This window comes from Aquarana catesbeiana, linkage group LG05, assembly GCF_042186555.1.
Source record: "Aquarana catesbeiana isolate 2022-GZ linkage group LG05, ASM4218655v1, whole genome shotgun sequence".
NCBI classification, from domain to species: domain Eukaryota; kingdom Metazoa; phylum Chordata; class Amphibia; order Anura; family Ranidae; genus Aquarana; species Aquarana catesbeiana.
This window is the reverse complement of record NC_133328.1, coordinates 315,782,569-315,796,024: the sequence shown is the minus strand read 5'-3', so window position 1 is coordinate 315,796,024 and position 13,456 is coordinate 315,782,569. Positions and strand designations below refer to the sequence as shown.

The window sequence follows — 13,456 nt, the reverse complement described above, 5'->3', positions numbered from 1 at the left end:
GATTTAAACAGAGATAAACTAATTCTCTAAGGACATGAACTGTGGACACTGTGCCAAAAAAGGCAAGCAGAGGACAAATGACTGTTCACAAATATTGCCTGTATGCTCTATGCAGCTGATCTTTTTCTCCTTATTGCCTTTATTTTACACTGTATCTCTCTGTGGAGGTGACCCTCTTGATAGAGGCAGAGTGCTGCTTTCTTATATTCAAAGCTGCCCCCCTAATAACCGGTAATCCGATGACTGGTGAAGCAATAATATACAAATAGCAGGAGAGGTGCAGAAAGCACACATCTACAGAATAATTGAATCAGAAGCAGGACAGGGATGAGAGACGTGAGGACGTAACGTCTGACACGGAGGGAGGGGCCTGAGTGTGCTGCCAGTGCATGGACGGGTGCGAACCTGTGTGAGAGCCTGGTGGATCCGAAGGAGAGGAGGAGAGGAGGAAAGGAGCCTGCAGATGAAATCTACCTTGCCCGTCCCGGAACTCATGCGCTGCCACGATGCGCTCTCGGCAGATCACCTGGTGAACGTGGGTGAGGCTGACGGAGGGCACTGAGCAGGTCAGTGTGTGTGGGAAAGGGAGCGGCGTGGTCCCCCCTCTCCTCCCCGTTACCCTACCATTCGAACCCGGATGTCTGTAGCTTCTCCGTGACCCATGGAGGTTTGGCGGTGGGCGTTTCTCTATCCTCCCATCACGGTCCTGACAGATTGAGGAGTTGCCGGGAGCTGCTGGATGTGAATCCACAAGGCAAGAGACAGCAGTATTGATGAGCAGAAACGGGAGGTATCCCTTATGGTAATGTACAGCTTAAGCACATGCTTTGGAAGCTGGAGTTAAAGACACCCTGGGTTGAGAAACTGTATATGCTTTAAAAAGAAGGAAGTAAGTGTGGATGTACTATATACTGTGTGGACTGCTGAGGGGTTATTTATACAAGAGAACTGCTGTTAAATAACGCATGGAAGGAATCAAACTATAGGTATTGAACTGTGGCTGAGTTGGGAAAGCCCTACCTATGTATCCTTTAAGAGGACCAAGGAGGCAACTATCGGGAAAGTAGTTTTTCTGAGGATCACAACAAAATATTATGCAGGTCTTAACTATAGACCGCGACTAAGTTCTTGTATCTTGGAGGAATGATTGCCGGAGTGGGAGATGACTTATGAAAACTATAACTGTGTGCTGCAAAACAAGGCACAACTCTGGTGTGAGGTATCTAAATCATCCCCATAGCTGTCAATTAATTACAGCAGTCCTGAAGGAGACTGGAAAGGAGGTGGGGTGGTCCAAGGTACTAGCAACTCTCCCTCTATAGACATAGCAACCAGTGAAGACTTGTTAGAGGTTGACCCTACCGGACTATTCAAAACATCCATCAAAAATAGCAGAAAAGGGGAGGCCCCAATCCCAGATCTATCCCCACTGCCCTGTGCACTGGTGGGTTTCCCAGGAGCCACACCCTTTTTTTTTCTTCTCTCCTATCCATCCCTGGAGCTTCTGACCCTCATTCCTGTGGCCCTCCTCCTCCTAAGTTGGAAGAGAGAACTGAACGAACTAAAACTGGGGAGGAAGATAGGAGGGACTAAAAAGAGAGGCACTATGAGCAAGGTTTCAACTAAATCAAGGGGGGCCCCTCTAGATCTCCAAAATAAAAAGTACTAGCAACCACAATTAAACAGTATATGGCTCAAGGAGCCAGCCCGAAGACCACGGGAATGGAGAAACAAGGGTCAGCTAAAGCTGATAAGAAAAGGGGAGCAGAGAAGACGATAGAAGATGTATCAGACCAATCTAGGGACGACCTAACAACAGAAAGTGAACTGGAGATAACTAGACCAGAGGAACAGAGAGAAGAGGCCCAAATCCCCACTAAAGGAGAGATAATGGGAATGTTCCTTAGACTAGAAAACTCAATTAAGGCGGATATAAGCTTGCTGAGAGCTGACCTGGGAAACTTATTGGGAAGAGTAGAGATGGGGGAAAGGAAAACAGAAAAACAAGCCCAGGAGTTGGGTAGCCTACAGGAGCAAGTCAAATTAATCCAACATAACCAGAAGATAATCCTCTATAAATTAGAAGACCAAGAAAACCGTAATAGGAGACAGAATATGAGAATTCGATCAGTCCCGGAAATTAGAGGGGAAGACCTGAGAAAACCAATAAGTACAATTCTAGGCCCTATTTTAGACGGAGGAGTAGAGGACTTTCCAAAAATAGAGAGGGTACATCGGGTTGGAAAACCAAACAACACAGAGGGGCCCAGGCCAAGGGACATAATAGTTAGATTCAGGTTTTATGAAGATAAGGCAGAAATCTGGACAAAGATGAGAGGCAAAGCTCCCTTGAGATACGACGGCATAGATCTTCAAGTTTTCCCCGATCTAGCACCAGAAACCCTGGCAAGAAGGCGACTACTAAAACCGCTACTGGAGCAGATGCGGACAAAGAACATTAAGTATCACTGGGGTTTCCTGGCATGTTTACTGGGCTTTAAAGAAGGGCACTCAGCTAGACTAAGATTTCCAGAAGAGCTGGAGTCTTTTTGTAACAAGCTAGATTTACAGGTGCCAGAGCTGCCAGGCTGGACGGATGAAAAAGGGGAAATTTACTAGGAGGAGAGGGATAGAAAGGAGAAAGACATAGGAAGGGAGAGAGGTAAAAGGAAGGAAAGAAGAGAAAATGAGAAAGAAAGCAGGACAACTGATCCTCAACTGATCCTTCATTTGGTTGGGGTGGGGGTTTTTGTTCGGGGGGCTGGACTCGGAGGGGGGTTGAGTTAGGGGGAACTGGGTTTGGCGCTTGTCTGGTGGCCAGTCTCCCGCTCCTTTTCACCCCCATCTTATTCTGATGGGGGGGACAGGGGGGCACACCTAGAGTCCCACCTTGGCACTAAGAGATTGGCTGAGGGTCAAGGTATCCGAAGCCCTTGATTGTCTAGCGGCCATGGCAAGGCCTGAGTGTGGGAGAGGTGGCGGGTGGGGGAGGGGGGAGGTTTGAGGGGGGGTGTGGGAATAGGAGGGTGGGGGGGAGGGTACCTCTGGTATTTTGCAAATAAGAACGTCTAGTCTCCGTGATAGTCAAGTAAAGTGTTTTCAGCATAGGAAAATAGAACAGAAGAAATGACAACAATACATTTTATGACCTATAACGTTAGAGGTTTAACGTTTAACCAAGAGACATAAGATTTTAAAAGAATTAAAACGATATGGGGCAGGGGTGGTCTTTTTACAAGAGACCCATCTATCCCACGAGTCCAATGTGAAACTGCACTCCTGTAACTTTCCAATATGGTATTACGGAGACACAATCACAAAGAGAGCTAGAGGTGTCGCAATAGGGTTCGCGAAAGGACTCCGATTTACCTTGGAGGATAGGTTGACAGACCCTGAAGGGAGATATCTCTTCCTAAAAGGTAAACGAAGTGAAATGGAGTGCCCGATTAAGTATTTAAAGGTAACCTTGGGGAAGCTGATGGAATTTAAGAGGGCATGTGATTCTGATGGGGATATGAACTTCTGCATGGACCCAAGTCTGGATAGTACGTCCTGGGTACAGGGGACAGACAACGTACAATTAAAAAAGATAAAACAAAAATTGCGTGTGTGTCAACTGGTAGATATTTGGAGGATCCCTCACCCTAAAAACCAAGACTTTACATTCTACTCCCCTGTACACGGGACCTACTCCAGGATAGACTACATCTTGGTCGAACATAGAATGATCGAGTGGGTAATAGACTCTGGAGTAGAAATCTCAACACTATTGGATCACTCCCCAGTAAGAATGAAGATGGTAGTACCTGGTAATCAAAGACAACCATATGCTTGGCGCTTAAATGAAGACCTAATGCGGGACGAGGTGACCTCAGCAATCGTGAGAAAGGAATTAGAGCAATATTTCGAAACAAACGATACAGGGGAGGTATCGGGGTCCACCCTGTGGGAGGCGCACAAGGCCTATATAAGGGGGATCCTGATAGAAGTAGGTACAAGGAGAAAAAAGAGAGAACAGGGAAAATTAAAAAATTTACGGAAGAGATTTTCAGAGCCGAGCAAGAACATAAGAAATACCAGGCACTCAGACAGAATTATACCAAAATTTAGTAATAAAAAGGGACGAACTGAAGGATCTTATGGAACATGAAACAAGAAAAACATTTAATAGAATAGCTAAAGAAAGATACCAGTGGGGGAATAAGGCCAGCAAATATCTTGCTAGAATGTTGCAAAAGAAAAAAGCTATAAATTATATAGAAAAAGTTCAAACGAAAGGAGGAGAAATGGTCCATTCTACCAAGGGTATAGCGGAAACATTCAAAAATTACTACCAGGACCTGTATTTAGTAGATTACGAAGGGGGCCAGCCAGGAGACAAAAGAGGCAAAATAAACGACTTCCTTAAAAAGGCTGGATTATCTAAAATTCCAGAGAACTTAAGAAAGTTATGCCAATACATGAATGGCTTGGGGGCAGACTATGAAATGGATGGTGAGGCTCTGTCTGCCATAATTACAGTAATCTTGAAGGAGGGGGAAGACGGGACGATGTGTTCCAGTTACAGGCCAATTTCGTTGCTAAATGCAGACATAAAATTGTACGCTAAAGTACTGGCAGGAAGGATGAAAGGATTGATGAACCTTCTGGCACACCCGGACCAGGTGGGTTTCATTTCCAGAAGGGAGGGAAAGGGCAACGGGGTGAGAATGTTGCTCCTCCTCCAGAGGTTAAAAGAAAGTGGGCCCCCAGGTCTACTCCTGTCAATAGATGCCGAAAAGGCCTTCGACAGGGTAGACTAGGGGTTCATGATACAGACTTTAGAAACTATGGGAATTGGTCCTAGAATGATCCGGTGGATCAAAACATTATACCACCACCCAACAGCAACTATAAGAATAAATGGATCGCAGTCTGCACCCTTTGAGATGAAAAATGGGACGAGACAGGGGTGTCCTTTATCCCCACTGTTATTTATGCTATCTTTGGAGCCACAACTGGCTATGGTAAGAAATAACGCGACATAAGTGGATTTAAGATTGGAGAGGAAGGACATAAACTTGCAGCATTTGCGGACGATGTATTATTTTATATTTCCAACCCTCGGATCACAATGCCTAATTTATTAAATACTTTAAAACAATATCTCATTTTAAAATTAATTTAGCAAAGTCAGAAATCCTTAACATAAGCAACCGATAGATGGGTTTCTTGTCTATGACCATCTTAACTCTTTAAACACCAAAAGATTTAAGAAGGTGGTTACAAGCAAGCACAAATCAACTGGCCCCAGAACTTCTAACCAATCTGCTAGTTTGTACCCTGTTGTTTAAAGAGTCTCCTGGACCCTTACAAGGTATCAACTTGATCAGCAACTCTCATTTTATTTCTATGGGAGCTTTTTCAGTCCAAAACCAGATCGTTTTGTAAAATGTAAGAGAAAACAACAAGAAGGCTGCATATTGGGTTTAATAATCTGGAAGCATTCTATTTTAGTTTAAGGCCTTGTTCACACCATACGCACAGAAAAATTGATTGAAAAAATATGTAGATTTCACATCAGTTTACATCGGTTTTCATGTGCGTTTCAGTGAGTTTTAGGCTCCTTTCACACTGGGGGCGTCGGCGGTAAAACGGCGTTTTTTTTAGCGCCGCTTTACCGTCGTCTTAGTGGCGGTATTCCGCCGCTAGCGTGGCGGTTTTAACCCCCGCTAGCGGCCGAAAAAGGGTTAAAACCACCCGCAAAGCGCCGCTATACCGGCGGTATAGCCGCACTGCCCCATTGATTTCAATAGGCAGGAGCGGTGAATACACCACTCCTTCACCGCTCCAAAGATGCTGTTTGCAGGAGTTTTTTTTCTATCCTGCCAGCGCACCGCTCTAGTGTGAAAGCCCTCGGGCTTTCACACAGGACAAACAGCAGCGGCAGTTTCAGGTCGGTTTGCAGGCGCTATTTTTAGCGTAATAGCGCCTGCAAACCGCCACAATGTGAAAGGGGCCTTACTGTATACAAGTTGCAGATTCCTGCACAAAAATCTGCACATGATACCAGTGTTGTGGTGTGAACAGGGCACATAGAAAACAATTGTTTTCTTTGTGTTCTTGCAGAACGTGTGCAGAAAAACTCACAACTCTACAGATGGTGTGAACGAGGCTTAAAAGAAAACATGTATGTGTTTGTACAGCAGAATTATACCCTGCTTTGTTAATCTCCCACAAATTTAAAAATGTAAAATGCAAGACTTTATACTAACTGTTCTAACCTAAACAATATAAGGTGACATTTGGATGGTGCCACAAGGTACTGTCAAACATGGCTTTATATATACAGTGTGTGTATACTCATTTCTATTTATGAGTATAGTTAACCTATGATAAATTTCCCAAAGAAATAACAGTAATTTAGGATGGAGATACTCGCCTAAAACAAAATTCTTGAAACGATATTCTGATGGGAAAGCCGGCTCTACGGATCCTGACTGTCTCCAGCATGCCAGAATACCTTAACTGATTCAATACCAGTGTCTGATCAAACTGGTCCGGCATCTGCAGAAAGAAGCATATTTTTATTGCAAACAAACGTATTTCTTTCTTTCTTAAGGCCCTTCAAGGAACGTCATGCCATATAAAAAACACAAACCAGTTACAGTTAGTGTCGACTGACACTGTGATAAGAATCTGATACTGTTCTGTCTACTAGCCAAAACTGGATTAAACACTGCACAACATCCAACAGCTAAAAATGTAAAAAAACTTTGAAGACAACCAGTATGTTATTTCTACATAGAATTCTGGAACTTAGCTTGTGACAGGTCAAGACACACAAAGTACTGCAAATTAATGTTGTGTATGGGTCATATATAAAATATATAAGGAAAATATGCGGTAATTATATTGTCATCATTATTTCAAATTTAGCGATGTGAGTTTACTTTGTGTTTCCTTTCTCTATACCAGAGATGCTAAACCATTGAACCTGCTCGGTTTTCGTTGTAAATTGTTCCCTCTTTCGTCACCCTCCTATTTCTGCAAGGGTGAAACTTAGAATAAGATGAGAAGCTTGAATACTGTGCTAGACATAATTACTGTAGCCATCTGAATGTTAACACAAAAGAACTAAAAGCTTCTTGTAGCAAATGATACCGCTCATGACATAATGCCGTGTGCAATATATTATGAAAAGGAGGGAGATACAACACTCAGTTTTCAAGTAAAAATAATTCTAGAACATCCAAAGAAAACAGTCTCTCTGATAGTTGTAAGATCACTAGAGCACCCTTCTCAATCCATTTTGATCATAGTATTAGATGTAGAAATGCAACTTACCGTATGCTTCAATAAAAACACAGTGGGTAAAAGCTCAATAATGTTATCATTCCCAAAAAATCCCAGTTAAAAGCTAATTTTTGCCATAACAGTGGACAGCCCTTAGTGTCTGCCATTGGTTTTGTCTCTACACTACATTTATTTGAAGAACAAGATACACAGTGACCCGAAGCAGTGAAATGAAGAGAGCGGCTCTAATGAACACCACAGCTGGTCCTTCCATGTGTTCTGTCACCATAGTAACACTTCCCTTTCTAAGGAAGTGCATTGTATGAATGTGATGATCTTTCAGGGGCCTCTCTGACCCATGGAAGTTACTGGACATGCTAAATCTGGAGCTGTCAACCTTGGTATCTTTTTAATTTCACCATATGCATTTTACCAGTACTTGTGTTCAGTGTTAGGTATAAGAAACATAATAATTAATTTTGAAAATTTACAACTACATATTTAATATATTCATTGCATATATATATATATATATATATATATATATATATATATATATATATATATATATATATATATATGCGCATAAGTTTACATACCCTGGCAGAATTTATGATTTCTTGGCCATTTTTCAGAGAATATGAATGATAACACAAAAATATTTCTTTCACTCATGGTTAGTGTTTGGCTGAAGCCATTTATTATCAATCAACTGTGTTTAATTTTCAAATCATAATCACAACATAAACTACCCAAATGACCCTGATCAAAAGTTTACATACCCTGGTGATTTTGGTCTGATAACATGCACACAAGTTGACACAAAGGGGTTTGAATAGCTATTAAAGGTAACCATCCTCACCTGTGATCTGTTTGCTTGTAATTAGTGTGTGTGTATAAAAGATCAATGAGTTTCTGTACTCCTGACAGACCCTTGCATCTTTCATCCTGTGCTGCACTGATGTTTCTGGATTCTGAGTCATGGGGAAAGCAAAAGAATTGTCAAACGATCTGCGGGAAAAGGTAGTTGAATTGTATAAAACAGGAAAGGGATATAAAAAGATATCCAAGGAATTGAGAATGCCAAACAGCAGTATTCAAACTCTAATCAAGAAGAGGAAAATGAGGGGTTGAAACCAAACCACGGTCAGGTAGACCAACTAAAATATCAGCCAAGACTGCCAGGAAAATTGTTTGGGATGCAAAGAAAACCCCACAAATAACTTCAGGTGAAATACAGGACTCTCTGAAAACATGTGGTGTGGCTGTTTCAAGGTGCACAATAATGAGGGACTTGAAGAAAGATGGGCTTCATGGTCGAGTCACCAGAAGAAAGCCATTATTACGCAAATGCCATAAAGTATCCCGCTTACAATATGCCAAACAGCACAGAGACAAGCCTCAAACCTTCTGACACAAAGTCATTTGGAGTAATGAGACCAAAATTGAGCTTTTTTGGCCACAACCATAAACGCTTAATTTGGAGAGGAGTCAACAAGGCCTATGATGAAAGGTACACCATTCCTACTGTCAAACATGGAAGTGGATCGCTGATGTTTTGGGGATGTGTGAGCTACAAAGGCAAAGGAACTTTGGTCAAAATTGATGGCAAGCTGAATGCAGTAAGTTATCAAAAAATACTGGAGGAACATTTGCATTCATCAGCCAGGAAGCTGCGCATGGGACATACTTGGACATTCCAATATGACAATGATCCAAAGCACAAGGCCAGGTCGACCTGTCATTGGCTAGCAGAATAAAGTGAAGATTCTGGAGTGGCCATCTCAGTCTCCTGACCTCAATATCATTGAGCCACTCTTGGGAGATCTCAAACGTGCAGTTCATGCAAGACAGCCCAAGCATTTACAGGAACTGGAGGCTTTTTGCCAAGAGGAATGGGCAGCTTTACCATCTAGATGGAGAGCCTCATCCACAAATACCCCAAAAGACTTAAAGCTATCATTGATGTTAAAGGGGGCAATACATGGTATTAAAAACTGGGGTATGTAAACTTTTGATCAGGGTCATTTGGGTAATTTCTGCTGTCATTATGATTTAAAAAGAGTAAATGCAGTTGATTGATAATAAATGGCTTCAGCCAAACACTAACCATGAATGAAAGAAAAGTTTTGTGTTATCATTCATATCCTCTGAAAAATGGCCAAGAAATCATAAATTCTGCCAGGGTATGTAAACTTATGAGCACAACTGTATGTATATATATATATATATATATATATATATATATATATATATATACACACACACACACACACACACACACACATTTACCAGCCACTTTATTAGGTACACCTATTCAATTGCTTGGTAACACATATTGCTAATCAGCCAATCACATGGCAGCAACTCAATGCATTTAGACATATAGATGTGGTGAAGATGACTTGATGAAGTTCAAACCAAGCATCAGAATGGGGAAGAAAGGGGAGTTAAGTGACTTTGAACAGGTTGGTCTGAGTATTTAAAAAACTGCTGATCTACTGGGATTTGCATGCTCAACCATCTCAACCATAGGGTTTACAGAGAATGGTCCGAAAAAGAGAAAATATTCAGTTGTGTGAACGAAAATGCCTTGTTGATGTCAGAGGTCAGACGAGAATGGGCAGACTGGTTTGAGATGATAGAAAGGCAACAGTAACTGGAATAATCACTTGTTACAACCAAGGTATGCAGAATGCCATCTCTGAACACACGGCACATAGAACCTTGAAGCAGATGGGCTGCAGCAGCAGAAGACCACACTGGGTGCCAGTCCTGTCAGCTAGGAACAGGAAACTGAGGTTACAATTTTCACAGGCTCACCAAAAATGGACAAAAGAAGATTGAAAAAAAAAAAAGCTGCCTGGTCTGATAAATATCGATTTCAGCTGCGACATTCAGATGGTAGGGTCAGAATTTGGCGTAAACAACATGGTTCAGGCTGGAGGTGTAATGGTGTGGGGGATATTTTCTTGGCACACTTTGAGCCCCTTAATACCAATTGAGCATCATCTAAACATCATTTAAACATCATGGCCTACCTGAGTATTGTTGTTGACCATGTCTATCCCTTTATGACTACAGTGTACCCATCTTCTGATAGCTACTTCCAGCAGGATAATGTCACAAAGCTCAAATCATCTCAAACTGGTTTTTTGAACATGACAAGGAGTTCACTGAACTCCAATGGCCTCCACAGTCACCAGATCGCAATCCAGTAGAGCATGTTGGGGATGTGGGAGATTTGCATGGACGTGCAGCTGACAACTGTGTGATGCAATCATGTCAATATGGACCAAAATCCCAGAGGAATGTTTCCAACACCTTGTTGAATCTTTTCCACAAAGAATTAAGGCAGTTCTGAAGGTAAAAGGGGGTCAAACCCAGTACTAGCAAGGCATACCTAATAAAGTGGCCGGTGAGTGTATATATACAGTAACTCACAAAAGTGAGTGCACCCCTCACATTTTTGTAAATATTTTATTATATCTTTTCATGTGACAACACTGGAGAAATGACACTTTGCTACAATGTAAAGTAGTGAGTGTACAGCTTGTATAACAGCGTAAGTTTGCTGTCCGCTCAAACTAACTCAACACACAGCCATTAATATCTAAACCGCTGACAAAAAAAGTGAGTACACCCCTAAGTGAAAATGTCCAAACCCAATTAGCCATTTTCCCTCCCTAGTGTCATGTGACTCGTTAGTGTTACAAGGTCTCAGGTGTGAATGGGGGGCAGGTGTGTTAAATTTGGTGTTATCGCTCTCACTCTCTCATACTGGTCACTGGAAGTGCAACATGGCACCTCATGGCAAAGAACTCTCTGAGAATCTGAAAAAAGAATTGTTTCTCTACATAAAGATGGCCTAGGCTATAAGAAGATTGCCAAGACCCTGAAACTGAGCTGCAGCACGGTGGCCAAGACCATACAGCGCTTTAACAGGACAGGTTCCACTCAGAACAGGCCTCGCCATGGTCGACCAAAGAAGTTCACATGCATCATATCCAGAGGTTGTCTTTGGGAAATAGATGTATGAGTGCTGCCAGCATTGCTGCAGAGATTAAAGGGGTGGGGGATCAGCTGGTCAGTGCTCAGACCATACGCCGCACACAGCATCAAATTGGTCTGCATGGCTGTCATCCCAGAAGGAAGCCTCTTCTGAAGATGATGCACAAGAAAGCCCGCAGACAGTTTGCTGAAGACAAGAAGACTAAGGACATGAATTACTGTGGTCTGATGAGACCAAGATAAACTTATTTGGTTCAGATGGTGTCAAGCGTGTGTGGTGGCAACCAAGAGAGGAGTACAAAGGCAAGTGTGTCTTGCCTACCGTCAAGCATGGTGGTGGGAGTGTCATGGTCTGGGGCTGAATGAGTGCTGCTGGCACTGGGGAGCTACAGTTCATTGAGGGAACCATGAATGCCAACATGTACTGTGACATACTGAATCAGAGCATGATCCCCTCCCTTTGGAGACTGGGCCGCAGGGCAGTATTCCAACATGATAATGACCCCAAACATACCTCCAAGACGACCACTGCCTTGCTAAACAAGCTGAGGGTAAAGGTGATGCACTGGCCAAGCATGTCTCCAGACCTAAACCCTAATGAGCATCTGTGGGGCATCCTCAAATGAAAGAGGGAAGAGCGCAAGGTCTCTAACATCCACCAGCTCCGTGATGTCTTCATGGAGGAGTGGATAGGACTCCAGTGGCAGCCTGTGAAACTCTGGTGAACTCCATGCCCAAGAGGGTTAAGGCAGTGCTGGAAAATAATGGTAGCCACACAAAATATTGACACTTTGGTCCCAATTTGGACATTTTAACTTAGGGGTGTACTCACTTTAGTTGCCAGCGATTTAGACATTATTGGCTGTGTGTTGAATTATTTCGAGGGTAGAGCAAATTTACACTGTTATACAAGCTGTACACTCACTAATTTACATTGTAGCAAAGTGTCAATTCTTCAGTGTTGTCACATGAAAAGATATAATAAAATATTTACAAAAAAAAATGTGAAAAGTAAAAAAATTGTGAGATACTGTGTGTATACACACACACACACAAATATAAGCCTGTGTAAACTCCACATCTGAGCCAATGGGTAAATGGGTAAATCATAGCCAATAGGAATGTTTTAACAGAAATACCACAACAGCAAAAATGAGAATTTGATGCCTTAACAGGATATTACAACCTGTCACACCACTTTCAAGCTCGTTTTACCTTTTCCTCAAATCATACAGTTATTTTATCTTTTACTGACAGCTGGTATTTCTTCACATAGCATAGCAAAGTCATACAGGAACTTTTTTTTTAATTCTCATTTCATGTTCAGAATCTATATGAGAAAATGTGCCCAAAGCATTCAACCAGTTTAAAGATCGATATAATATACATGGTCTTCTGAAATGAACTGCTTTCTCTAATACACAAATGTCACCCAAACACTAAAATAATGCATGTATGTCTTAAGTTGTGCATAGACACATCAAAATGTGGCCGGTTTAGTGTGACCCTCCCTGTTCAACAGAAGTCGATTGTTACAAATATAGCGTGACATAAGTAGTAAGGTTGAATAAAGATACCAGTCCATCCTGTTCCACCTGTGTGTGTATTATATGTCTCTACCAATTCCCATATATCTCATATTCCCTATTCCTGTATATTGTGTTTAATAAGGTGCCCATCCTTCCTTGTCTTACTAAGGCTTCATCTCCTGTCATATTAGGTCTTCCTTGGTTATGGCTCCATTCTCCACACGTTGACTGGACTGCTGGACAGATCTTGACTTGGGGTTCCTCCTCCTGCCTACTCAAGGTTACCCCAAAAGAGAGACTTCCTGTTGCCATCATTCCAGTATCTTCTGCTCTTCCTGCTGTATATATCTGTATATAGCGATTTCTGGGATGTCTCCTGCAATAGTCGGGCTGAGGCACTCTCTGGGTCGTGTGGCACTCTGGAAGAGGAGCCCACCTGTGAACCTGAGCTGATCATACACTCCAGTTTGCATAGCCATTTACCTTTGCCTGTCCCTGGACTTCCTTGGACGCACAGCCAGGTTAACTCATCCACCAATTGCACAGTCGCTACGCCCTGGGATGCGATTGTGGTAGTCGCTGCACCTGGCGATGCTATTCAGTCGGCCTCTGCATCAGTTATGCCAGTCCAGCCTATGCCC

The 13,456-nt window shown here is 42.5% G+C and overlaps 1 protein-coding gene across 1 annotated transcript in view; it reads right to left on the bottom strand.

Moving 5' to 3' along the window:
* The window catches only part of MYO10 (myosin X), a 280,901-nt gene that overhangs the window by 79,988 nt on the left and 187,457 nt on the right, over positions 1 to 13,456 (bottom strand). The window contains exon 19 of the mRNA XM_073630851.1: positions 6,422 to 6,546. Within this exon, the coding sequence (XP_073486952.1) occupies positions 6,422 to 6,546 (125 nt within the window). The remainder of the gene's footprint in view (positions 1 to 6,421; positions 6,547 to 13,456) is intronic.